At 47.8% G+C, this 22707-nt stretch overlaps 4 protein-coding genes across 4 annotated transcripts in view; 1 reads left to right on the top strand and 3 right to left on the bottom strand.

Annotated features, from left to right (window-relative positions):
• Window positions 1–2221: 2221 nt before the first annotated feature.
• fam189b (family with sequence similarity 189 member B) lies at window positions 2222–7671 on the bottom strand (the record flags this gene model as incomplete). The annotated part of the gene is made up of 12 exons (XM_084444723.1): window positions 7564–7671; window positions 7339–7455; window positions 6993–7100; window positions 5766–5926; window positions 5542–5641; window positions 5324–5396; window positions 4718–5009; window positions 4302–4639; window positions 4021–4089; window positions 2874–3049; window positions 2641–2787; window positions 2222–2473 (listed from the first exon to the last, which is right to left on the bottom strand). The coding sequence occupies exons 1-12, from the start codon at window positions 7657–7659 to the stop codon at window positions 2222–2224; spliced, it is 1929 nt and encodes a 642-aa protein (XP_084300849.1). The 5' UTR covers window positions 7660–7671.
• A 2207-nt stretch (window positions 7672–9878) lies between these two features.
• On the bottom strand, window positions 9879–16078 carry rab13 (RAB13, member RAS oncogene family). Its single transcript, XM_084444724.1, has 8 exons — window positions 15614–16078; window positions 14759–14819; window positions 14292–14352; window positions 14024–14101; window positions 13744–13833; window positions 13215–13280; window positions 12826–12876; window positions 9879–12641 (listed from the first exon to the last, which is right to left on the bottom strand). The coding sequence occupies exons 1-8, from the start codon at window positions 15735–15737 to the stop codon at window positions 12567–12569; spliced, it is 606 nt and encodes a 201-aa protein (XP_084300850.1). The 5' UTR covers window positions 15738–16078; the 3' UTR covers window positions 9879–12566.
• Window positions 16079–16724: 646 nt separating this feature from the next.
• Window positions 16725–19024, top strand: rps27.2 (ribosomal protein S27 isoform 2). The gene is made up of 4 exons (XM_084445103.1): window positions 16725–16783; window positions 17140–17248; window positions 18220–18330; window positions 18747–19024. The coding sequence occupies exons 1-4, from the start codon at window positions 16778–16780 to the stop codon at window positions 18773–18775; spliced, it is 255 nt and encodes an 84-aa protein (XP_084301229.1). The 5' UTR covers window positions 16725–16777; the 3' UTR covers window positions 18776–19024.
• Window positions 19025–20136: 1112 nt separating this feature from the next.
• Window positions 20137–22707, bottom strand: part of LOC311314203 (nuclear pore membrane glycoprotein 210-like) — a gene marked incomplete at both ends in the record, with an annotated part of 19274 nt that continues 16703 nt past the window's right edge. Inside the window, 8 exons of the mRNA XM_084444539.1 lie at window positions 20137–20240; window positions 20389–20460; window positions 20903–21113; window positions 21211–21324; window positions 21617–21801; window positions 21894–22017; window positions 22113–22249; window positions 22543–22707. The exon at window positions 22543–22707 is cut by the window's right edge and continues 56 nt beyond it. Coding sequence (XP_084300665.1) covers window positions 20137–20240; window positions 20389–20460; window positions 20903–21113; window positions 21211–21324; window positions 21617–21801; window positions 21894–22017; window positions 22113–22249; window positions 22543–22707 — 1112 coding nt within the window. The remainder of the gene's footprint in view (window positions 20241–20388; window positions 20461–20902; window positions 21114–21210; window positions 21325–21616; window positions 21802–21893; window positions 22018–22112; window positions 22250–22542) is intronic.

Genomic DNA, 22707 nt, shown 5'->3' with positions numbered 1-22707 from the left:
CTCCATTTAAAACATAACTCAGTGCCTCAGTACTGTATGTGTGTTAGTGAGCAGGTGAGTTGTATGTCGATGTTAAAATTACTTACATTATATGAGTGTGTATAATCACAACTTGTTTTCACAAACCAAGGCCAATATAATCACTGAGTGAGCTCACTAGTAAAACTTAATTTAGTTCATTTGGAGGTGCAGTCCCAATCCAAACACTGTTCCTCTAACAAGAAAGTGTACATAAGTATCTATTGTTCAACATTTATTTTCCAGGGCAGTCAAACCCATATTGATAATTGTCAATCAACTTTAATGTTCAATGGAGTACTACCAGCCCGTCAGGAAACCCCGTATCATCCTATAGCCCGACATCGACACAAACACATCTGTACATTTATTGCAAGAGCCGCTTTAGTGCTTTCAGAATCATACTGAGGTGCAGTTTACTACTGTATACAGAACAGGGGTGGTTCAACCACAGCCATTGATACACAGCACACACTGTCTGGCCAACTCTGTAATCTTAAATGGATTGTGTTGGAAAGGAAGGTAGTCTATCAACATGTATTTTCATGTTAGTGTTATTGCTATGGGGCATTTGGAATAGACATGGAGGTTCAGTTTCAGAACTGTGTGTATCTATGACTGTTGGTTCAAAACCCCAACACTGATCCATCCCGTTAGCAGTGTATACATCAACACATTTTCAAAAGGACAGAGCTACTATTGAAGAGAGAGGTGCGTGAGTGTGTGTGTGTATGAGAGAGAGAGAGAGATAGAGAGAGAGAGAGAGAGAGAGAACGAGAGAGCACAAAAAGTGAGAAGAATTGTCAAAACATGCAGATAAAGACATTCTGAGGAGAAAGTTAGTTACACAGTCAGTCAGTCAGTCTGCAGGGTTTTTTTTTTTTTTTTAAAGAGCACAAACCTTAACAAGCCTCCTGTATATTTGGAGTGAGATCTGGGTTGTTGTAGCAAGACATGCACACATTCAAATCAAACCATGTTTGTCCAAAAAACATACCCAAAAACATCCCAAAGAGAGAATACAGCTAATATATCTAATATATCTAATATATCTAATATATCTCAAAGGCTGAGTTTGGGTTTGAGGTGTGATGTCATAAACCGGTTCAGATGCTGTGTGTCAGTTTGTAGAGGGCGCCTTAATGCCTGGAGGCTGTATGGAGGTAGATGAACTGGGTGAAAAGAGATGTCATTTCTGAGACTACCTGTAGAGGACGACAGAGAGAGAGCCAGAAGAGTGAACTACGGTATATTGCGACAGCGTACAGCAGCATGTGACACTGGCAAACCATGGAAATAAGGACTTTCGTCCTCAGTGAGTACAATCAGTGTCTTCAACTAACTCCTCACCTGGGGAAGTCGAGGAAAGAGTGTAAGCCATTACAGGTGTGGAAGACTATAAAGTGGATTTTGCCATGATGGCTTAGCCTGAGAGTCACTCTGACTCTGGATAAGTGGCAAACATGAATAGAAATCAAGGGGTTGAGCAGCCCAGCCCGACACAGGAGATATGCAGTGACTGAGTGGATGTGTTGTAGTATCGGCGCAGAGAGTGGCGCTCCTCCAGCTTCCTGCCGGTCCCAGAGGAGAGGAGAGGAGAGGAGAGGAGAGGAGAGGAGAGGAGAGGAGAGGAGAGGAGAGGAGAGGAGAGGAGAGGAGAGGAGAGGAGAGGAGAGGAGAGGAGAGGAGAGGAGAGGAGAGGAGAGGAGAGGAGAGGAGGGGAGGGGAGAGACAGATATGCACAAGGGCTCCGGGTGGAAGTGGACTTGTGTCATGGCCGCCGATCGAGGATTCCGTTGACCTCCCCCCCGATCCTAACCTCAACCTTTGAACTCTGTCTTCGTCTAGGGCGGGTGCGGATGAGACCGAGAGGAAAACCAGCACCGCTGTTTAAGGCCAGGCGCAGAGGTGGCTCCAGGATGGAGAGGAGAGGAAGGACGAGGAGGAAGGAAGCTTTCTCCAAGCGTTAGAACGACACCGTGTAACACTTGCCCTCCCGCCTCCCTCAACCTAGCTATCATTCATTCCCCCTCCCCCTCCCAGACCCCTCCCCGTCTTTGCCAACCCCTCACCCAAACGGGAGCGTTCCTCCCCCCAGCCCCGCGCCACTCTGTAGAGTTCTCCTTCTCCCCTCGGCTTCCTCCACCGCTCTCCCCTCCGTCTCCCCTCCCTCTCTCCTCCTCCTCCTCCACGCGTCTCCTCCTCACAGCACCGACTCTGCGTAAAGGGCCCCCGACGACCCGTGCGGCGTCGCCAGTCGTCGCAGCGCAGCGGAGGAGGTGGAGCTTAAATCCCCGCAGCTGCGCAGGTGGATCCCCTCGCACGCCGGCGACGGGCTGCCGTGGCGCCGGTTGTGCCGGCTGTCGCTGTGGGAGTGGTGGTGTCCGCGGTGGTGGGGGTAGCGAGGGTGAGGGTGCGGGTGAGCTCGCCCCGCCCCCCACGAGTTACGCAACACCTGGGGGAAGCACGGACAGAGAACAGCGTGACCGACGGAGAAGCTACCGCCGGACCTGGTCACTCCAAAGAACGTAAGCTTTGACAAACAGATTGAGGTCGCAGTTAAGTGTAATTCTGAGTGTGTATATGTATGTGCGAGTGTGTGTGTGTGCGCGCGTGTGTTACCTGCTCTAGGGGCAAATGAGTCATCCCACCGCCCTCCGCCCCGCCCCTCATCTTAGGCCCCTGCCCGGCGTTCCCGGCGTGCTCGGCCGCGGACGCCAGGTTCCGTTTGGAACGTTGCAGGAAGCGAGCCACCAGCCCCCGCGTCACCTGACAGGAAGAGCAGAAGCAGAGGTGAGGCAGCTGATGGAACTACGGTGAGCTTTGCTGACGAACACACTTGCAGGCCGACAGACCTTGAGGTCTCCCAGGGAGCGATGGCAGTCCTTGGGCAGGCGCAGGGGCGAGGTGGGCGGGGCCTTGGAGGGTACCTGCGCCCCCATCGCTGCAGCCTTCACGCTGCCTTTCCTGGGCAGGGAGGCAGGGGGCGCCAGAGAGGAGCGGGGTAATAGGCACGCTTCAGAGGATGGCCCTGAGGGGATGAGGGAAGGAGAGAGAGAGAGAGAGAGAGAGAGAGAAAGAGAGAGAGAGAGAGAGAGAGAGAGAGAAAGAGAGAGAGAGAGAGAGAGAGGAGGGGCGGTAGCCCAGTGGTTAGAGAATCTGACCAGTGACCAGAAGGTCGCTGGTCCAAGACCGGGCCAGGCCATTTGACAATAATTAGTCTACCGCTGTACCCTTGAGCAAGGCATGTAACCCCAACACCAGCTCAAACCATTGTAAGTCGCTTTTGATAAAAGCGTCTGCTAAATGACTTAAAGGTGCTATACATAACATGTTTATGTAGATTAATCTTTTTTTTAAATACAACTCTAACAAGGCTCATGAGCTAATAGACCCCTGACACAGAGATACTGCATGGTACCAAAGTCTTTGTTGAGGTTCATAAAAAGAAAATTAATTCATAATAAAAAAAAAATTGGGGGGGGAAGCAATACTTTTATTCCACATCTTCCTAAAAGCTCTGTGGATGTTTTTCTTTACGGCTTTGTCTACATAAAAATGTTATCTACCTCACCTTTCAATGTAAGGTAGGCGATTTTTCATCCAATCATGGATGTCCTACCTGCCTGTCAACCTACCTATTTTTGGGGATTGGTTGGATTTTCAAAATCTATCTTACTCTTCCTGGTAGTTGAATACAACGAGTGAGGCCAGTCAAAACTGAAACCTTTTGATTCGGACTTGGTTGACCAATTCATATATGACTGAGAAGCACATTTCACGCTTGTACTTCGGAATGCTGCTGCTTGCATGACTCACCCAGTAGATTTGATCAAGGTAAGTAGCTTACACTTCCTGGTTTCTCCAAAACCGCCTGTCCTACCTTTAAGATAAATTGAATGTTTTTTTTTATTTTATGTCCCGACGTTAAAATGGAGCGAGAGGACTGCGTTTCTCCTTCATTAGGGGTAGAAATGATGTACTGTAGAGGTGATGAGTCACCTGTATCAGTGGATGTCTGAGAGCCTCCCTCACTGATTCCTTTACTCCCCACTGAGACTGTGAAGTCACCTGGAGGAGAGAGGGAGGGTAGAGGGGTCAAAACAAACAAACCCTCTCATCACCTGTAAGTCACCAATAAAGGGTGTAACGTACTCTATATGAGCATGTGCTGGAGACAAACACACACACACACGCACACACACACACACACACACACACACACACACACACACACACACACACACACACACACACACACACACACAGTGCGTGTATCCTACCTGTATCTGTCGAGGAGCTGAGTCCTGGCTCGCTGTGTGACCTCATCAGAGCTAGAAGCCCATCACTGTCCCTCCTCCCGCTCCCTCCATCCCCTCCCCGTAGGAACAGGGGCTGCGCGGGGAGGGTCGCGCCGCCAGCCTGACCGCCCTCTCGTCCAACGGCAGATGACGAGGAGGGAGGAGCCAGGGAGGCGGAGGCGGAGCCTCGGCGCGACGGGGTAGAGGGGCGAACGCGGATCTCCGGGATGGAGGAGCGCGGGCGCGAGGCGCGGCGTCCGAGCAGCTCCAACTGGGAACAGCTACTGGCCAGCATGGCCTGGCGACACAGCACCGGGGACCTGGGAGGTGAGACAGAGACGGAGCGTGTGTGTGTGTGTGTGGAGGTTTCCGTACCTGTGTGTTTTCCTCCTCCTTACCTGTACGTGTTAGTGGCCGTGCTGGGGGAGGAACAGGAGTTGGACCTCTCCCCCCGGAAGAAGCGTTGGCCCCTGGGACCCGCCAGCGGGCTCTCGGGGCCCTGGGGCGGCGGCGGCCCGCGGAAGCTGACGTACTCCCCCGCCTCGCCCCCCTCTCCACCCGCACTGCTGCCCCTCTCTGCCCGCGACCTCACCCCCACCACCATCTCCATCAGGCAGGAGTCCTCGGAGGGGGAGTCGTCGGGGATGTCCACGATCTCCGACATGAGCAGGGAGCCGCTGTCCATAGAGACTGGCAGAGGGGAGGAGAACTGCCATTTGTGCACTATACTGACTACTGCACTCTCTTTTGTGGGCCAAATGCACTGCTAGTTTCTGCACTATGTTTATATTTTGCACTGGTCCATTTTTGTGTTATTGTTGTTGTTGTGCTTGTTGTTGTTGGCTACACGATGTCAAAACAAATTCCTATGTATGTCAAGTACAATGGCAATAAAATAATTCTGATTCTGAACACGGGGAACAATGCTACTGACTCCTCCTCTGTTTAACGGAGCGGAGCGGAGGCGGGTTGACCTGACCGGAGAGGCAGAGTTAGACACTCACCCTCGCCACTGAAGGCCGTGGACGTGGCTCTCTCCCCTGACAGCTCGGCACCGTGGGAGTCAAACACCGTCGCCTGGACGTCACACAAGGGACATGGCTTTAACAGTACAGTACGGTGGGAAACCATATACGCACTTGCCAGCGGTCAACAGATACACACACACACGCACACACAAACGCACACATGCGCGCACACACACACACACACACACACTGACCTGGCTAGCCGCTCTCTGGCCCATCACAGCTTCATAGGGAGGGGGGCAGTCCGTGGGGTAGAGAGGGACAGGACTCTCCATAGACCCATTATAGGTGATACTAGATGAACACACACATACACGATTATTAATTTAGTCAGTCACAATACATACGGTGTGTGTGTGTGTGTGTGTGTGTGTGTGTGTGTGTGTGTTCGCGCGTGTGCGTAAGTGTGTGTGATTACCTCTGTGCGTCTGTCTCCGAGCTGCAGGTGTATTCGGGGGGGTAGTACGGGGGAGGGGGAATGGGAGGAACAAACTCCTCGAAGTCCATGATGTTGGTCAGGAAGGCGTCCTGGGGAGTGGTGCATTCTGGGTTGACGGAGCGAGAACGATGGGGGGCGAGCTACAGAAAAGAGACAGAGACCCCGTTTAGACTTGGTTTTAGAATGCGTTTTGGACGACCAGATTCAAAGTGGACAGTGCTAAATACAAGTGTAAACAGCCACCAAAACGTTTTGTGAAACGTTTCCTCAAATTACTTGCCGAGGTCGTCTGGAACGCATTTGACCACATATCTTTAGTAGTCTAAACGCTAATGCATCCTGATGCGTCCCCGACAAGGGCGTAACAGGAAAACACGTCATCAATGCAGGATAAATTTACTCCTTTTTCGCCTTATCCTGCACTCTTTTTCAAGTCGCAAATGACTTGTGATCTATCAATGGAAACAGTTGGAATAGTCCTACTATGTTCATTTGTTCTTCAAACATCTTCAGTTGCTTTAGTGCACACTTTTTTTCAATCTGCTCGAAGTCAAACCGACTGATTATTGATTTGTTTACATGGAACAGCTGTGCGACACGTAGGTAGGAGTGAGTTAGTTACTATTGTTACTACATACGAACACAAGTGGTCAGCTGGACACATTTGGCGACGCATGATAGACACAGGTGTAAACGATGATGTGTCTCGCTGTCCACTTTGAATCTGATTATCCAAAACACATTCAAAACCAAGTCTAAACAGGGTCAGAGAAAGAAAAGAGGCAAGACAGATGTCTTATGTAGGTACAGAACTCTTGGTTAAGATAGAGTATTTGACATCAGGACAGCAGAGTCGCTGCCCATCTTTTGTTACAGGCTCAAAACTCATCTCTTCAAGACGTACTACCATGATCCTCCCTCTTAAGCACCTATTGTATTTTAGATTGCTATTCTTGTACGTTGCCTTCAGCACTAGATTATGCTCTTAGTCACTTGTTTTAGAAAGGAAATTATGCACTTGTGAGTTCTGGGAAGTAGTAGTACATTGGCTTTTCCTACGTTAAATGCAATTATTGTTAGTCGCTTTGGATAAAAGCGTCTGCTAAATGACTGTAATGTAAAAATGTAAGGAGTTTGTGAGTGTGTGTGTGTGTGTGTGTGTGTTTGTGTGTGTGTGTGTATGTGTGCGTGCGTGTGTGTACTCACCAGATGCACCAGGTCCAGGGAGAATATGTGGATACTGCACGTTACAGTGGACAGGGTGCAGATGATGGTGGAGAGGATGCTCAGACCACAGGCACTGAAGAGCAGATCCTGCAGAGAGAAGCAGGTGAAGACATCCTCCACTACTACACCCAGAGGACATCTTGTGCAACTACACCATTTCAAACCTGGCTAGAATCAGAACTCTTCTTATTTAGCAACTGATTGTAAGGATTGGTTATGCACTGTTTGACAAAATCAGTAGAGGACAATGGTGAATATTTAAGCCGTGGGTAGGGAACAGTCTCATCAGATACACACACACAAACACACACACAAACACACATACTTTGAGCTGATGTCTAACAGAGTGGCAGTCAGCGTTCAGGTAGAGGACCAGGGTCTCTTCCTCTGTTATAGAGCAGGAGTGTGTGGGGGCACAACACACACACAGCCCGTTCTCCACCTACACACACACACACGCACACACACGCACAGAAAGAGAGGGTGAACACTCACAGACAGGATCTAGTCACATACAGGCATGATCGCACACACAAACATTAGCTTGTACCTGGCAGGTGAGGAGTGATTTGACCATCTGTGCATTCTGACAGGAGAGCATGGAGCCAGCCAGACTGAGGATCACACACACCGCTGACAGCAGCATGAACAAGGAGACCTGGGTGCACACACACACACACACACACACACACACACACACACACATACACACACACACACACAAATACTTAGTAGTCCATATAGCGGAGCTGGTATGATAGCTAACCTCACCCAGACATAAGATGTTGTGGAACTGCGTCTCCCAGAGATGACAGTAAACACTAGGCTTCAGCTCAGTGTCTTAACACGACTACATGGGTTCGATACCAAGTCTGCTCCGACAGTCTACTCACCACTAGTGTGAGTGGTCTCCGCCATGAGATGATCCCGACTATGCCTGATGCGACTACCTGGGGACACACACACACACACACACACACACACACACACACACCCATCGGATATATCTTGGCTACTGTTTAAGTAGTTAGGCTACATTAAAGTGCAGTACGGTGGAGGTTACTCACAAAGAAGCCTGCCCAGAACGGGCAGGACTGGCGCACGCGGGCTGACGAGGTGAAGGCCATGCTGGTGAAGGAGAAGGCCAGGACCATGGCCCCCAGCCCCAGGTGACACAGGCCCAGATACAGCAGCAGACGCGCACCCCCCTGCCCACGGCCAGACATGCCCCTGCGGCTATCCGACCAGCCGCGGGACCCTGAGGCCGAAGCTACACTGCTCGAGTCCGATGGGGAGGGCATGGCGTGAGTGTGGTGTGTGAGAGGTCTGAAGAGGGGATATAAGACCTCTATAGGAGGTTGATGTACTGTGGCTATGAGGGGTAGAGCGGGAAGAGAGGGAAGCAAAAATGGTCTGATTTAGACTCTTGGCTTGAAAAGTCCACTCTGTCACTATCGCACAAAGTCAATTGGCAGGTGCCTGCAGGAACGCTGCGCTACCCCCCCCCCCCCCCTATGTTCGCGCCACGCTGGTCCAGTCAGTCTGTCCAAGAACTTGGTCAGCGGAATGCCCACCATTACAGAACAGGTAATGGTTGAGGTGAGCTCATACGCATTGGGCTTACTTAACACAGATATTGTACCGTAAACAATAGGTTTCCACCTAGGCAGTTGACGGGACGTTTTGGCTTGGGAAAATAAAATGTGCTATCCTCACTCCTCGTACTGTTAGGAAACCGGAATGCTTTCACAACATGACAATATCATTATAAATTCCTTTCCTCTCCCGTCGCTCTCTCCCCTGCCTCCCCTCGCTTACTCCTCTTGCCCGTGGCATTGCGGTAACCGGAGTCCCGAGTAGGCCTCGAGAAGCAGATCTGCCCCGCGTTGATCGCTACCTTCACGGCGATGAGAAACATATCGTGTCCTGACAAGGTGAGGAGAAAATAATTGGAGCAAGCGACGACGAATAGCCTGTCCTCACAAAGTTACGACCACAATATATCCAGAGATAGCTGGGATGAAAAGCAAGCTCCGGTCCAAAAAACGGAGATTATCCGTTGGAAGTAGCCTAGCCTATAACTATAAAATATATTCTAACAATTTTAACATTCTAATAGAGTCGCTGCCATGGACATGATCTATATAGCCGATTTCTTAAATTCCTCCTTCCATCATCGCGGTGGGAGTTTTGCGGTGGACCACACGCACAACCCCCCCTCCTCTCTCCTCCCTGCAGTCACGCGGGCCCTCCGTTCTGAGTATCTATCCCGGACATATACCTCACTGCATCCAACCCTACGTCACGCACCTCACGGATCATCACATACTGTGAAGCCGTATCAAGGCTCTTCTCAAACACGTGTGTCCCATGTCCAGCCTTTACGTCCATTGAAATTACGTCCTGTGATCCCGTTATTCCCGCAGATGAGACAAGACAAAAGGAACGCCTCGAGTCCGTAAACCGACACCTGTCCTAATTTAATGACAAGGCACGCATCATACACAAGCGAGATGCGGCAGAGCGCGCGAGTCAGGTGCTGATGCTGCGCAGAGGGGGCTGTTGCCTAGCGACCACCTCCTGGTTACTGCAGCCGACCAATCAGATAGGATTTCACTGAGCTATCCTTATGCATTCCTTGCCGTACATGTGACAGAAAATGTGTAGTCTAGTTCACTGACCCGTCTTTCAGAATATATGGGCCTAATGCTATCAGCTACGGAGAAGCAAAGACAGCAAGGCTATGGGGTCGAAGTGTATGAATTAAGAAGATCTGGGGTTGAATCTCATGTCTCAGAGCAGTATACAAAGAACAACAGACCATGTTGTATTTTGAAAGTTTTCTTTTATTCAATAACAGCAGGCACATAAACTCACATCGTCCTTACCTATAGTAATTGATCAGACGAGGAATGTTTGACAGAAAGCGTGTGAAAGAAAGAGGGAAATGTGTGGAAGGAGATTGGCTGTGTCCACCGATGAGCTGTATGTAGCTGAACGCCAAGCTTACAGAATAGCCTTTTACAGCCTGCGCTCTAGCCCAAAAAGTTCAACTTGTTTCAACTTGTTTCAACTGCAAAAACAGCCTAGAGCTCATGGTGCTGTAGCGCTAAAAAGCGCTTGGAACACAGCTCTCGTCTCTAGCGCCCGAGAGCTCATTACCCATTGTAAACAACGAGAAAACAGCGCCAGCTCTAAAATACAGCTTGCCAGTGGACACGCTATGGTCATATACATCTCCATAGTCTACAGCTCCTTTAACCCCTTGTCTAACTCACTTCACAGATGATCTGGAAAATAAGAAATTCCTGTAGGTCAGACTTCATTTCAGCTGGTCACTTCTTTTAGAAACAATAGGAAGCCAGAGAGCAGGGATGCATCATTCAGGGTAGGGTTCAATTCCTTTCCAATTCAATCAACTCACAATTTAAATTGAAATAACAATTCCAAAATTGAATTGAGCACAACAGTGATTATGTAGTCTAGGCTGCGTTCCGAATCGCATACTTCCATACCACATAATATGCCAAAAAAGGATGCATATGTCCCAATACACAGTACTGTATACCACATGCAGTACGGCAAAAATACCAGGATGTCCTACTACATCCGGTCGTATTTTGCAGTATGCACGCCAGCAGACTTTTCATGCTATTCTGACCCACAATCCATTGCATAGAGGAAATTAGGTCACATGTGCAAGTCGTGACAGCTGTGGACGAATGCTGCTTTATGGACTGCGACGGATGTGGGCAAATTGCAAGGCAAAGTGGTATGTCCCAATTGTATGCATACTGCGTACAAAGTACATACTTTCTAGGGGCAGCTGTAGTACGTACTGGAAGTAAAAAGTAGAAGTATGCGATTCGGAACACAGCCCTAGTGTTTGGTTTGAGAAGCAACTCGTTGTTTCTTTGAATATCTGATCTGGTGAGGTTAGACTGGTGAAAAAGACAGATTTGTCATTATTGAATTAAATCAATTCAATAATGTAAATTTGTTTTTATCTAACAAAAATACACATTCTAAACATTGTGGCCTAATGTATGCAGTCTTTGAGGTAAACTGTGTCCGATTTAGGCCAGGAGTCTGATGGTCTGGCCCGTGTGTTTTGAATGCTTTTATAACAACTGATCAGTCGTTACCTCACCAAGGGTTGATTTGGGTGGGTGTTTTCTTTTGTCAAAACTGTTTAGCAAGTGCATCAAATAAAGGACACGTCTGTCTACCAATTCAGTAATATGAGAACCTATCAGCATTATTGTCGTCTCTCATCTTTTATGCCCTTGCTTCATCCATCATTCTTGTAATCTCCCCTCTCCTCTTCTCATATTGCACTTATCTCTCTTCCTCTCTTGCACATTATCAGTCCATCTGCCTTAACACAGCATGTTACCCGCTGTCAGTTTCCAACAACACACAGTAAACCTCAATCTCCTAATACTGGCTGTATGACTAACCCATCCACTGGGAACAGGCCGATGTGCACTCTTGCTAAATGTGATGTCGGTGTGACGCTCTGTAATTGCTTTAAGCTCAGCTGAGTACATATTCCTCTGCATCCGTTGTGTAGATTGTGCTGTACACGTTATGGACTATGTAGACGTCCAGCTCAAATGGAGCACTAATGCATACAGCAGGACTTACTGCAGATTCTGCTGGAGTAGGAACAGCTCAATGCCAAACACCTTTTGTGGTTCTCAAACCTCTGATAAGCATGACCATTTGGTGAACAATCTCTTTCAAAGACTAAAATATGGTTGTCATTATGATAATACAATGGTAATTTTAATCTCTTTCTTATAAGGTCAAGCCAGGCCTTTTGAATGCATATAAGAAATGAAATGAGTAGGTGTGGAATGTCTGTTCTACGTATTATAGTGGGAAATGTTCAAAAATAACGGTGTGGAAGTGGTGAGAGACATTCAAACACGGCAGGTTGTATGAATTTGTTGTATGAATTTGTTCAAAGCTGGAGTTGTGCTGTGCAGTCTGGTGTAGTGTGAACTACCCCGGCTGACAATCAGTCATCACGACAACAGCGCCATCGTGAGAAACCTGATGGTCATGACAACAAAAAATGACTCCCAGTGAATATTCCTCTGTAGGTGTAAATGTCCTTAGAGCCTCATAATGAAATTACATCTACATTTTACTCTTAGATGTCACTCAGACTTTTATCCAAGGTATTTGAAGGGGGAAATTCTGTGACTGGCACTTAAAACGTGAGAAGGGGAGTCCCTGCTGGTGTACCTGCCTGTCAAACCTCTTATGGCATTTATCAACCTTTGCTTTCTGTTTGGTATCTCAGTTTGTGTTTGAAACTGCCACAGAAGAGAGAGAGAGGGAGAGTGAGAGAGAGGGGGGGCAGAGGGGGGGAGAGAGAGAGAGAGAGAGAGAGAGAGAGAGAGAGAGAGAGAGAGAGAGAGAGAGAGAGAGATCTTACGGACCCCTAGTGTTGTGATAATACTGCTCCTATGTGTGCTAGCCGTCGGGTCAGGTCCCCTAGGTCTGGGGGAACAGGAGTGTCAGCGTCAGCAAGCTCTCACACGTCTACAGGAGGAGGCATTTGGACGACTTCTTCTCTGTGCTGCTGCTGGTGATTCTGACCTCACGACCTGTGGGGCCCTGTGGAAATGGACACATGCATGGTGTGAGTTTATACTTGTCATGCTACATGTTACTTAGCCAAACAGCTAAACCAAAAAAAAAAGATTAACCAAAAAATGGACCCATGACATAAAAACATATTCTGTGCCCACTGACTACTTTGAAGCTATGTGAGAAGGTAAACATGTCATTTGGTTCTCACCGGTTTCTTGCTGGACTTCAGTAGTATGTCCCGTGCCAAAGCCATGAAAGACTATAGAGATAAAGAGAGAGAGAGAGAGAGAGGGAGAGAGAAAGAAAGAGAGAGAAAGAAAGAGAGAGATGGAGAGAGAGGGGGAGAGAGAGAGAGAGAGAGAGAGAGAGGGAGAGAGAGAGAGAGAGAGAGAGAGAGAGAAAGAGAGAGAGAGAAAGAGGGGGGCATGTGACAGGCATGTGAGGTTTTCTTTCTCAAGACCATGACATCATGATGACTTGTTGCCAGGTGCAGAATAGTTGACTCATTGACCAAAGTCAAGATAAAGAATTTTCCTGGTCACATGATAACATGATTTACAGGCTACAACGTAAACACTATCAGTACTGCCAGCTCACCTCATCAACGTTGATGCTCGACTTTGCACTGGTCTCAAAGAACCTGATCCCATGATCCTTTGCCAGCTGTCATAGAGAACACACAAACCTGATTACAATATACGATGATGCTTTTATATCCACTTCCTCCTCCCAAGCAGTAGGATGGAGCTATCAAATCAAATCAAACTTTATTAGTGTAGCGCATTTCATACACAGAGGCAACACAATGCGCGAGAGACAATGAGACACAATGAGAGAGAGCTATAGAGTGTCTGTTGTCTAATTCTCAACTCTTTCTCTCCCACAAGTATGACTGGTTTAGGAATGCTCGAGGGAGCCTTGCATCAAATTGTAGAAGTGCGCTCAGTGCAGACTGAGACAGGAACTGAACCCCACCCTGCCATTCAGTACGAGTACACTCAGTATCATACCCACGGTGTTAAAATGAAACAATGTTAAATGAAACGTTCAAATCAAACTATGTCAGCCAAGTTATAAAATAAATAAAAAACTAAGTGATAATTCAGAAAGTGTCCAGTCATCTCACCTTCTCTCCCGTTTCCTTGGATACCTTCCTCTTTGCCTCAATGTCACACTTGTTACCTAGCAACATCCGACTGACCCCTGCTGACGCATTCTGGAGGACAAAAATATGGCTAATCAAAATCCTCCTATTTCCATCATGTATCAACATGATTAGGCCTATTATTGTACATAATGGGAGATTCATGTAACGAACCCTGGCATGCGTCCATCTGAATTAGGTTGGCCTCATCTTTTTGTGTTGCATATTGCCCTTCTACCCAAAGTCAGCCCTAACCCCTGACCTCTTTGATGCTCTTCATCCAGTTCTGAATGTTCTCAAAGGACTTCTCGTCTGTGATGTCATACACGAGGATGATGCCCTGAGAGAGAGAGAAAAAGAGAAAGAGAGGGAGAGAGAAAGAGAGAGAGAGAGAGAGAGAGGGGGGGGGAAGAGGAGGGCTGCAGAGTCAGTCACAGCACATTGGAGCATTTAATAAGAATTTTTAATAAGAATCCATTCCAGATCCAGTAGATCCAGAGTGAGCTAAGCTCCATGTGTGGGCTCCTTACCATGGCGCCTCTGTAATACGCTGTGGTGATGGTCTTAAACCTCTCCTGTCCTGCTGTGTCCCTGCACAAAATACAGACGCTTAGCACTATACCAGAGGGAAAATGCACTGGACATTGACGTGAAGCAGTTGGAAATAAGAAAAACAAGATTTTGGAGTGTTGTAATTCATGATGCATTCAGTCCAACAGACTGATTTAAACAGAAGTATTTCTCAAGGCCATCTACTACAATGAGTGTGTGGTGGACGTGTGCAGTGTGTGGTGAGCATTTGGACAGTAAACCCTGTCATGAAGTCTTGTTTTGGGGAATAGGGTGGTTCCTCTTTCCTCTGAGGCGCAGAGCAGCACGTTAAAAAAAAAGTAGAAGCTGGTCAAAATATAACAAACAAGGCGAAGAGAGGGAAACGTTTGTTGGCTGGTCTGCCACCGAGTTCTCCTTCCTCACAGCCAGGCTTCAGTTCTCTTACCAGACTTGGAGTTTGACTTTCTTCCCCTCAACGTCGATGGTCTTCACTTTGAAGTCGATGCCTGTGGAGAGGACAGGGGTAGGACGGGTACGAAGGGGGGCAACAAAATAAATTCCTTCAGATATACTCACTTACTTATTCTTTCTCTCTCTCGCTCTCTCTCTCTCACTCACACACACACTCTCTCTCTCTCACTCACACACACATATACTGTGTATACAGAAACAGTGCAGCAAATATGGGTCATACCAATTAAGCCCATGAACAGAGCCCCCCTGCTACATTTTCACACAGATGGTTAACTGGTTGTGTAGTATGTCTGTCTTTTTGTGGTATGTCTGTCTTTTTCTATGTTCTCTTCTCTATGAGACATTCACACACACACACCACATAAGCATACCATGCATACATGCGCATGCTGTCTCTGTTTGGTTTTGTCTGGGTTTCCTGCAGTGAGAGAGAGAGAGAGAGAGAGAGAGAGAGAGAGAGAGAGAGAGGGGATGGGGCGTCTTCTGAAAACTGTGCATGCCAGGGGAGGCCAACTATTCTTCTGGGAATGGAGAGATGGTAGGAGATAGGCAGGATGGGGGTGGGTGGAACTACACTGAGTGAAGTGAGAGGGACGGGAGATGAGGGGAAGGGGTTGATGGGAGAGGGGATAAAGGATGAGAGAAACAGCGGCAGTACAGCTGAGCTACTGTACTGATGGAATCAGATTAGGAGCTTTGTGGATTGACAGCAATGAAAGTTGAACCTAAACTAGTACAGACATGAAAGCGATTTTTTTTCGTAGTCAGAAAATTGCATACACAACCCTAGCTAGCGCTCCTAGTGTCGTTGCACTAACCTACATACCAATCGTTGATATATATGTGGAGTTGAAGTTGTCCTCAGCAAATCGAATGATAAGGCATGTTTTTCCCACTCCACTATCTCCGATGAGCAGTAATTTGAAAAGGAAGTCGTACTTCTTCGCCATAATTCCCAAAGTGAAAACCGTATAGGCAGAAACACAAATCCAATATGATCCAACTAGTTTTGGCTAGATTAAAGCAGAATAATCCACAATCGGGTCAAATAAAACTCTGATTTATCAGTTTTGCTTTTTTCTTTGCATATGATCCTCTTGTTTTCCTTTTTCCCTTGAAAACTGTCACCGGTAAATTCCGATCCCCCTCAGAGCCTCTTTTGGCATGGGTAAAAGAAAACAGTGTTAAAAACGAAAGTTGGAATAAACTTTGTTGTTACACATCTTAAAAAATGACATAATTCACCAAATAGTTTAAATCAAATGTCCAAAAAATATTTTTTGAAGGCCGATCGACCAAGTCTATTCCACTGTCCACACAGACATGGTTAGCCTACATATTTTTTCGCTGAAAACTTTTTCTTTCGACCAAGTTCCCGTAGGCGAGTAAACTACGTAGCGAGGGGGGACGGGAGGGGAATGTTCATTGGGATGGGGCGGGCGCATCAGCCGATGATGCCCAATACCCACACCAGATGGCGCTGAATCCTCATGAATCGTCCAAACGTCCAACAGGGGATATCACATCCATGATCACACCCTACTCCAAACCTGCGCCACGACCAAACGGTGATCCAACGTGCAGGGTTCAGTGCGTAGATCATAGATAGCCTTTCATTTATTTGTGGCAATTTAGGCGAGTGGTTCCCAAATTAACATCGACAAGGGGAGCCCTTCCTCACAAATTACAAAGTAGATACAAGTGATAATTTATAGAAGTCACAAAGAGGCACACTTTTATCAATTGGACACATTCGGCCTGGCTGCCAATTACTTTTTATATAAGGACACATTCTGATCACGAGCAAAGATCAGTGGCTTATTTGTCATACTTCATTTTCTTTTGTTTTTACATTACAAAAATACTTTTCTTTTTTAAACTATTCGTCTCTTCCGGCCCCTGCAGTTTGGCCCTGTCGTCCCCATTCATCAGCAAAGCGTTTCCGGTATGTTCCCCTTCTCTCTTCGGCTACGGCTATAAAGTTGCTAACATGCCAGTAAGTACCCGCACGGTAGATTTAATATATTCTGTACTAAGAGAAACGGGGTTAGACGAAAACTTGCTTGTAGTTCGATGCGCTATATTATTTCTCAAATCTCGACATTATTTTAATTCGAGGAAACTAGAAATAAATGTTAAAATGTGCCACGCGCCTGCTTAAGTAAGAATGGCGACCTGCACATGCAAAACAAAGCGTGGCTCGGAATGCGATGCGTATACTCAGGCCAAATCAATGTTATGTCTGTTCGATTGTCAGCGCTTAAAAACACGACGTACATGCGTGAAAATGGTTATGATTTTTGACGAAGTACATTTCAGAAACGTAAATTTCTGCTTTTTTAAATTCCTCAGCTCGCAAAGGATCTGTTGCACCCATCTACCGAGGAGGAGAAGAGGAGTCACAAGAAGAAACGTCTTGTACAATGCCCTAACTCGTATTTTATGGATGTCAAATGTCCAGGCAAGTTCCCCTCGCCCGTGAGAATTCTTCCATCTTACGATAGCCAGATAATTTGGTCAGAGTTTACCCCCTCAATCTGTAACCGCAATTATTTCCTACTGCTAGCTAGACCCCATCCCCCCAGTGCTGTTTTGAGTGTATAGGAGGTACACTTGCGTGTCATCAGTTCCTATATTTGCCTTTATGTGTTGCCCGTTCATTGTTCTCTTAGTGAATGGGGTGTCAACTAAGGCATACAGTAACTCTTACAGTGATCTTTGAAAGGGGTTTATAGTGATTCCTTTCGACAGGATCCATTGCAAGAACACACTGGACATGAAGCTTTTGGTTTTGACTCTGCGTTGTGTTGGTGCCAACAGTAGATAAAGTTGTGACAACCTCACAATAGGAGATGGTCTTCTGGTTCAAATGTAGTTTCAAAGCGGGTGCGATTTGGTTCGTTACAGGATTAAACATTATTGCATCCTTAATATACGGTTCCTTAGCTCAAGCTGTCCAGTGACCCTGTCCTCATTTTCCCTGTCTTTACTTACCACTGCAAGTAGTCGCCACACAAATCCAAGAGGTTACTCACCAAAGTGACGACAGTTTTCTAAAGATGAGAGCCTTTTTTCTCCAAGGTGGCTGCAGTTGCAGCCCCCTACCTTTTTTAATATAAACACTTTTTTGCACTTGGCACACATCCACCAATATCCACTCATGGAGCTATTACTGCTACTATTAATGCTACTCAGTAGCATAGCTAAGAGTGGAGCATCTTCAAGCTCTGTAGCTAGCTAGCTTAGCTTCCACCTTCCCTAAGCCTACAATCATGTGACTTGGAAAACATATCTGGTGTTATTGAAAGGTTACATCCAGTTTAAGGCATCCTTTTATTGCTATAGTGAATTAAAAGCTTGGCGTTAAGAATCCTTGGGTGCTTGTGTACATCCAGCTTTCATGTCTCCTAACTTTCCCGTTTGCTCTTGCAGGATGCTACAAGATCACCACAGTGTTTAGCCACGCCCAGACGGTTGTGCTGTGTGTTGGATGTTCCACAGTCCTCTGTCAGCCTACAGGTGGGAAGGCGCGTCTCACAGAAGGTAACTACTACTACTGTTCTCCCATACGCTAGTTTCAGAGCAGATTTAGTTACACACACTACACCTACGAGTACACAGGCAATCAAGCAGCCCACTTTCCACACACACTTCCATTCCCTCTCTGTTCACTCAAGATCGTTGCCTTTATGTGTTGCCCGTTCATTGTCCTCTTGGTGAATGTGGTGTCAGCTAAGGCATACACAAACTCTTATGGTTGTCTTTGAAAGGGGTCGATAGTGATTCATTTTGACAAGATCAACTGCAAGGACAAATATTCACCAAATATACACCGACAGATCCTGCCATCTGCTGCCATGTTGGAAATGTTTAAGTTAAAAAATGCTAATGGAAGTTAAGATTGATCATATATGGATCTAGCCACTGTCCTAATTTCCCCCCTCCACTCTTTCCTAAAGGATGTTCATTCAGGAGAAAACAGCACTAATCAAGGCTGATTGGACCAAGACCGAGGGAGAAGACAGGATTGGACGATTGGTTTCCAAGTGACTCTGCCAAGGAAGTGATTAAGCGAGGGGTGAAAGGGTGATGAGAATGTATGCCCAAAACTGAGGAAGATGGCCTTTTCTCTGCAGGGTGTGCATGAAGAAAGTGTTGCTGGCCTGATGAGACGGCACTAACACCACTCCCCCTCGTTTCTTTCTCTTGTCAATAAAGCTTAGTTTCTTTTCTCTAATGTTGGTTCTCTTGAAAGTACACCTAAACTTGCTGCTGTTCTGTGGTAGGGGGTCCAGATGATACGGCACGCTCGGATTTCCTTTCCTAGGATGGTGACTTGAATGTTCACGGCACGCCTCAAACTAATTTCATGGGTCGTGTGTCACTTGTCACGTGACGGTTGAGTTTGGTCAACAAAAAGCGACTGGTTACCTCTGGTCCGCTCAGGAAGAACCAAATGTAGTGTGCTACAACTGGTAGAGTAGCAGGGCTAGTATAGCTGATTTCTGGGGACATTTTTCACACAGACATTTTTGCCATTACAATTGTATAAAAGGAACTGAATAGTACACCGAAGGCTTGGAATCCACGGAGAGGGACATCTACATAAGTGGCGTCCTCTTAGTGATGGCGAGATGAAGTTTCTTGAAGACAAAGCTTTCCAGCCAATTGATTCACAAAAGGGTTCATTTCTCAAGGCTTCATGCGGTCACAAACCCCTTGCTGGTCAAAGACGGTAACACAGGCAGATCTGTTGGTAGTCATTTTAACTGTGATACTCTCAAACCTGTTGCCAGTTTGGGCATGGGAATAATGACTGCCAGGGACAATAAATTCATTTTCATTTAACTAGGCATTTTCTCTTGAGCACAAGATAAATCATTCAAACCATTTGTTTTTGTCTCCCCTTATTAACAGGCTTGTGCTTGTTTGTAAATAGTGTGCATAAGAGTAGACTATTTGTTCAACTGTTTGGTTTTAAGCAAAACATTTTTTATACGACTTCTCCAGCTTGGAAAAAAAGAAGTTCACTGTACAGTATATGTATGTTCATAAATCGTGCCAACTACTTGAACCTGCATCCTGAACCAGCGAGGCTGCGAACGTCATCAGTGACGTCACGCGCCGTCAAAGACACGAGCCTCGATACACACTTCACTAAACACATACTGGATTTCTCAACACGCTCCGAAGCATCGGCACAGTACGTCCCATCACTATCTCTTGAACGTTCATCTCCAACCAGGCTTGACGCAGTACTGGTCCGAAGGTTTAATGAGGTAGAACTTTTATTACTGGAGGAGTTGTAGTGTCTGATGACAACCGATGCGTCTTCCCTCCGTAAGGGTGTCATCTGCTGCTGCTCCACAGCCAGAGGCGTCGTCGTAGGACCCGGTCTGTGTCCGGATTGGACGCCATCCAGGGAGAGTGAGACGGTGCTCGCCTGCTGTCCGCTGCACACGCATGCAAACGGGTTAGGCAGCCATCAAGGGCTAAGATGTGCAATGGAGTATGTTTTAAGCTATAAGCTATATACCGTATACTATCTCTGTCTCCATGAAGACAAGCAGAGGAAGTTATTTGCGAGTGAGCTGTACTTACCTGTGTTGGGAATGTTGTAGGGCAGGTAGACTACAGGGACTGTCTGCTCACGTGACATCACTGAGTTGTACACTGACAAGTAAATAACAGTGTTGGGAGACCGAGGGAGATTTCTCGTTAACCAAAACTGGACCGATGACTTTTTCCACCTCTCAAGGCGTATTGCTGTGTAGTTTTCTGAATCAGGGAGTATCTTTGTGACAGGTAGTACCAGATCAGAGGAAACTGGATCAGTCATGGGTTGTATTGTTACCTATGAATAAGGCAGCAGTGGTGGCCAGTACTGCAAACATGGCAAAGGTCAAGATGAGCTGGAAGTCAAGGAGCCGGGTAAGAGGCCCTGACTGTAGATGGGTCAGACCGGTCTCTCCTGGTGTGACACACACACACACACACACACACACACACACACCAGCATCATTATTTTGTATATATCCAGAGTTCAGATCTCATGCTGCTGTCTGCTTTGGTGTGTGTAGGGGGGGGGGCAGTTTGTGTGTTCTTTGCTCCTCACCTGTCTCCACCTGGCTGTCCGTCACAAAGGTCACCATGACGACGTGTGTCTGCGGGGTCAGGCGGCTGTAGAGGGTGATGTTGACCGGACGGGACGGAGCCTGACCGTTCACCCAGGACGTGGGGGTGTAGACGGACAGCGCCATGAGGGCAGGATCATGTTTTGACCGGCTAGGCTCCGACAGCAGTACGTCAGGACTGTCACTGTGGAACTGAACCCACAACAGATAGAGAGAGAGACAGGATTTTAGTGATCTATAGACTCCGCGAGACTGTGTGTGTGTGTGTGTGTGTGTGTGAGTGACCGACCCTGAGAGAAGAGAGCATGTCCTTGCTGCCCAGTACAGACAGCTCGGCGACAGGTTGCTGGTCAGAAAGGGTCAGGCGCATCACGGGGCAGTGGAACGCCGGCAGGTAGGGCAGCTGCGCCGGACGCCCGGGGAACGGGAGGGCCAGGGCGGAGAGAGGGAGGAGAGGGAGAGGAGACTGGCCCCGGAGGTAGGCGGAGAGAGAGATGGAGATGGGGAGGGAGGAGAGGAGGCGGAGGACGGAGTCGGGCTGAGGACGAACAGAGACTCTGCAGCTGTAAACACCTGGGGGGGGGAGGGGTAGAGAGAGATGAGAGAGAGAGAGAGAGAGGCAGCGGATCTCCTCAAACGTAAACAAGCTCGTCTACTGGGCTATTTATAAGGACAAGGACGACGGGAGATCTCACGGCCGTAACGCGCAATTCTGTTTCCTGTTTACCGGTGTCGTGGTCGTAGTGCGGCGAAGTGCCGAACACAGCCTGCAGTGTGTTGAGCTGGAGGTAGGGGGCGCTGAAGTGCAGCACGCACTGCAACTCTGCCTCCGGATGTAGCCTCCTCTCTATGGTCTCCCTCTGGGACAGGGTGCACTGGGCTGAGAGACGAGAGAGAGACGTTGAATGTAGGTCTTCCGTGTAATCCTCTGTGTGACCTCTGGAGGGCGTGTGTTTTCCCGGGGAGGCGGACCTGTGTTGGCGAGGGTGGTGTGGAGCTCCACAAGGACATGGTAGTCAGGAGCCTCCGGCCAGTTGGTCAGGAAACGGTCGTCCGGGGGAGAGAGGGAAGGGACGGCAGGGGACCCCACCTTCACCTGGTTACACACACACACACACAATTGTGACACACACAATTCTGTCCATCTGCCTGTGCGTCCATCCATCCATCCATCCATAGACCCATCCATACCTCTCGGAGGGCCTGCTGTCCTCCCCCCAGTCTGTAGAACACCACCACTGTCCCAGAGTGCTTTGCGAGGGCCGTCCCAGTCTCAGGGTCCACCTGTAGAACCTGGTCCGATGAGACATCCCACCGTCCAGGCTGGCCTGAGAGAGAGAGAGAGAGAGAGAGAGAGAGAGAGGGAGAGAGATATCTGTGTGAGGGGATGCTGTGAATCGGCCTGTCGACTGATTGTCGACTGTGTCTGATTTCATTTCCAACCTTTATTTATACTTGTGAAGCACTGAGGTGTCCCTCATTTACAGTGATGACAAGTTTACAAAGACACAAATCAACAAACAAAACAAATGCAATGTACAATAATAATTAAAAACAGTTACAGGTTGAAGAACATAGGTCTAGAGCCACTTCAACTCCGTGACTGAAGGAAGTACATTACCGTGTTCTCCTGTGAGGGGGGTGTTGAAGCACATGATGTCTCCAGGCCTCAGAGTGTGTGCGGGGGCGGAGATGGCGGGGAGGACTGGGAGGGGTGTGTAGTCACTGAGGGAGGGGTTGGTGGGGTCCACCCTCACCCCCACAACGGTCAGACCCCCAGACACGG

This window comes from Borostomias antarcticus (genome assembly GCF_949987555.1).
Source record: "Borostomias antarcticus genome assembly, chromosome: 10".
Lineage (NCBI taxonomy): Eukaryota > Metazoa > Chordata > Actinopteri > Stomiiformes > Stomiidae > Borostomias > Borostomias antarcticus.
This window is presented reverse-complemented; position numbering and strand designations above follow the sequence as displayed.

Excerpts from the sequence above, each read along its gene's own strand:
- rab13 (XM_084444724.1), bottom strand. The coding sequence starts at position 15,737 with ATGGCGAAGAAGTACGACTTCCTTTTCAAATTACTGCTCATCGGAGAT. Across the intron at positions 14,353-14,758 it reads AAAGTCAAACTCCAAGTCTG|GGACACAGCAGGACAGGAGA; the intron begins GTAAGAGAACTG and ends TATTTTGTGCAG. Across the intron at positions 13,834-14,023 it reads GGATGAAGAGCATCAAAGAG|AATGCGTCAGCAGGGGTCAG; the intron begins GTCAGGGGTTAG and ends TTTGTCCTCCAG.
- rps27.2 (XM_084445103.1), top strand. Across the intron at positions 17,249-18,219 it reads TATGGATGTCAAATGTCCAG|GATGCTACAAGATCACCACA; the intron begins GCAAGTTCCCCT and ends TTGCTCTTGCAG. Across the intron at positions 18,331-18,746 it reads GAAGGCGCGTCTCACAGAAG|GATGTTCATTCAGGAGAAAA; the intron begins GTAACTACTACT and ends TCTTTCCTAAAG.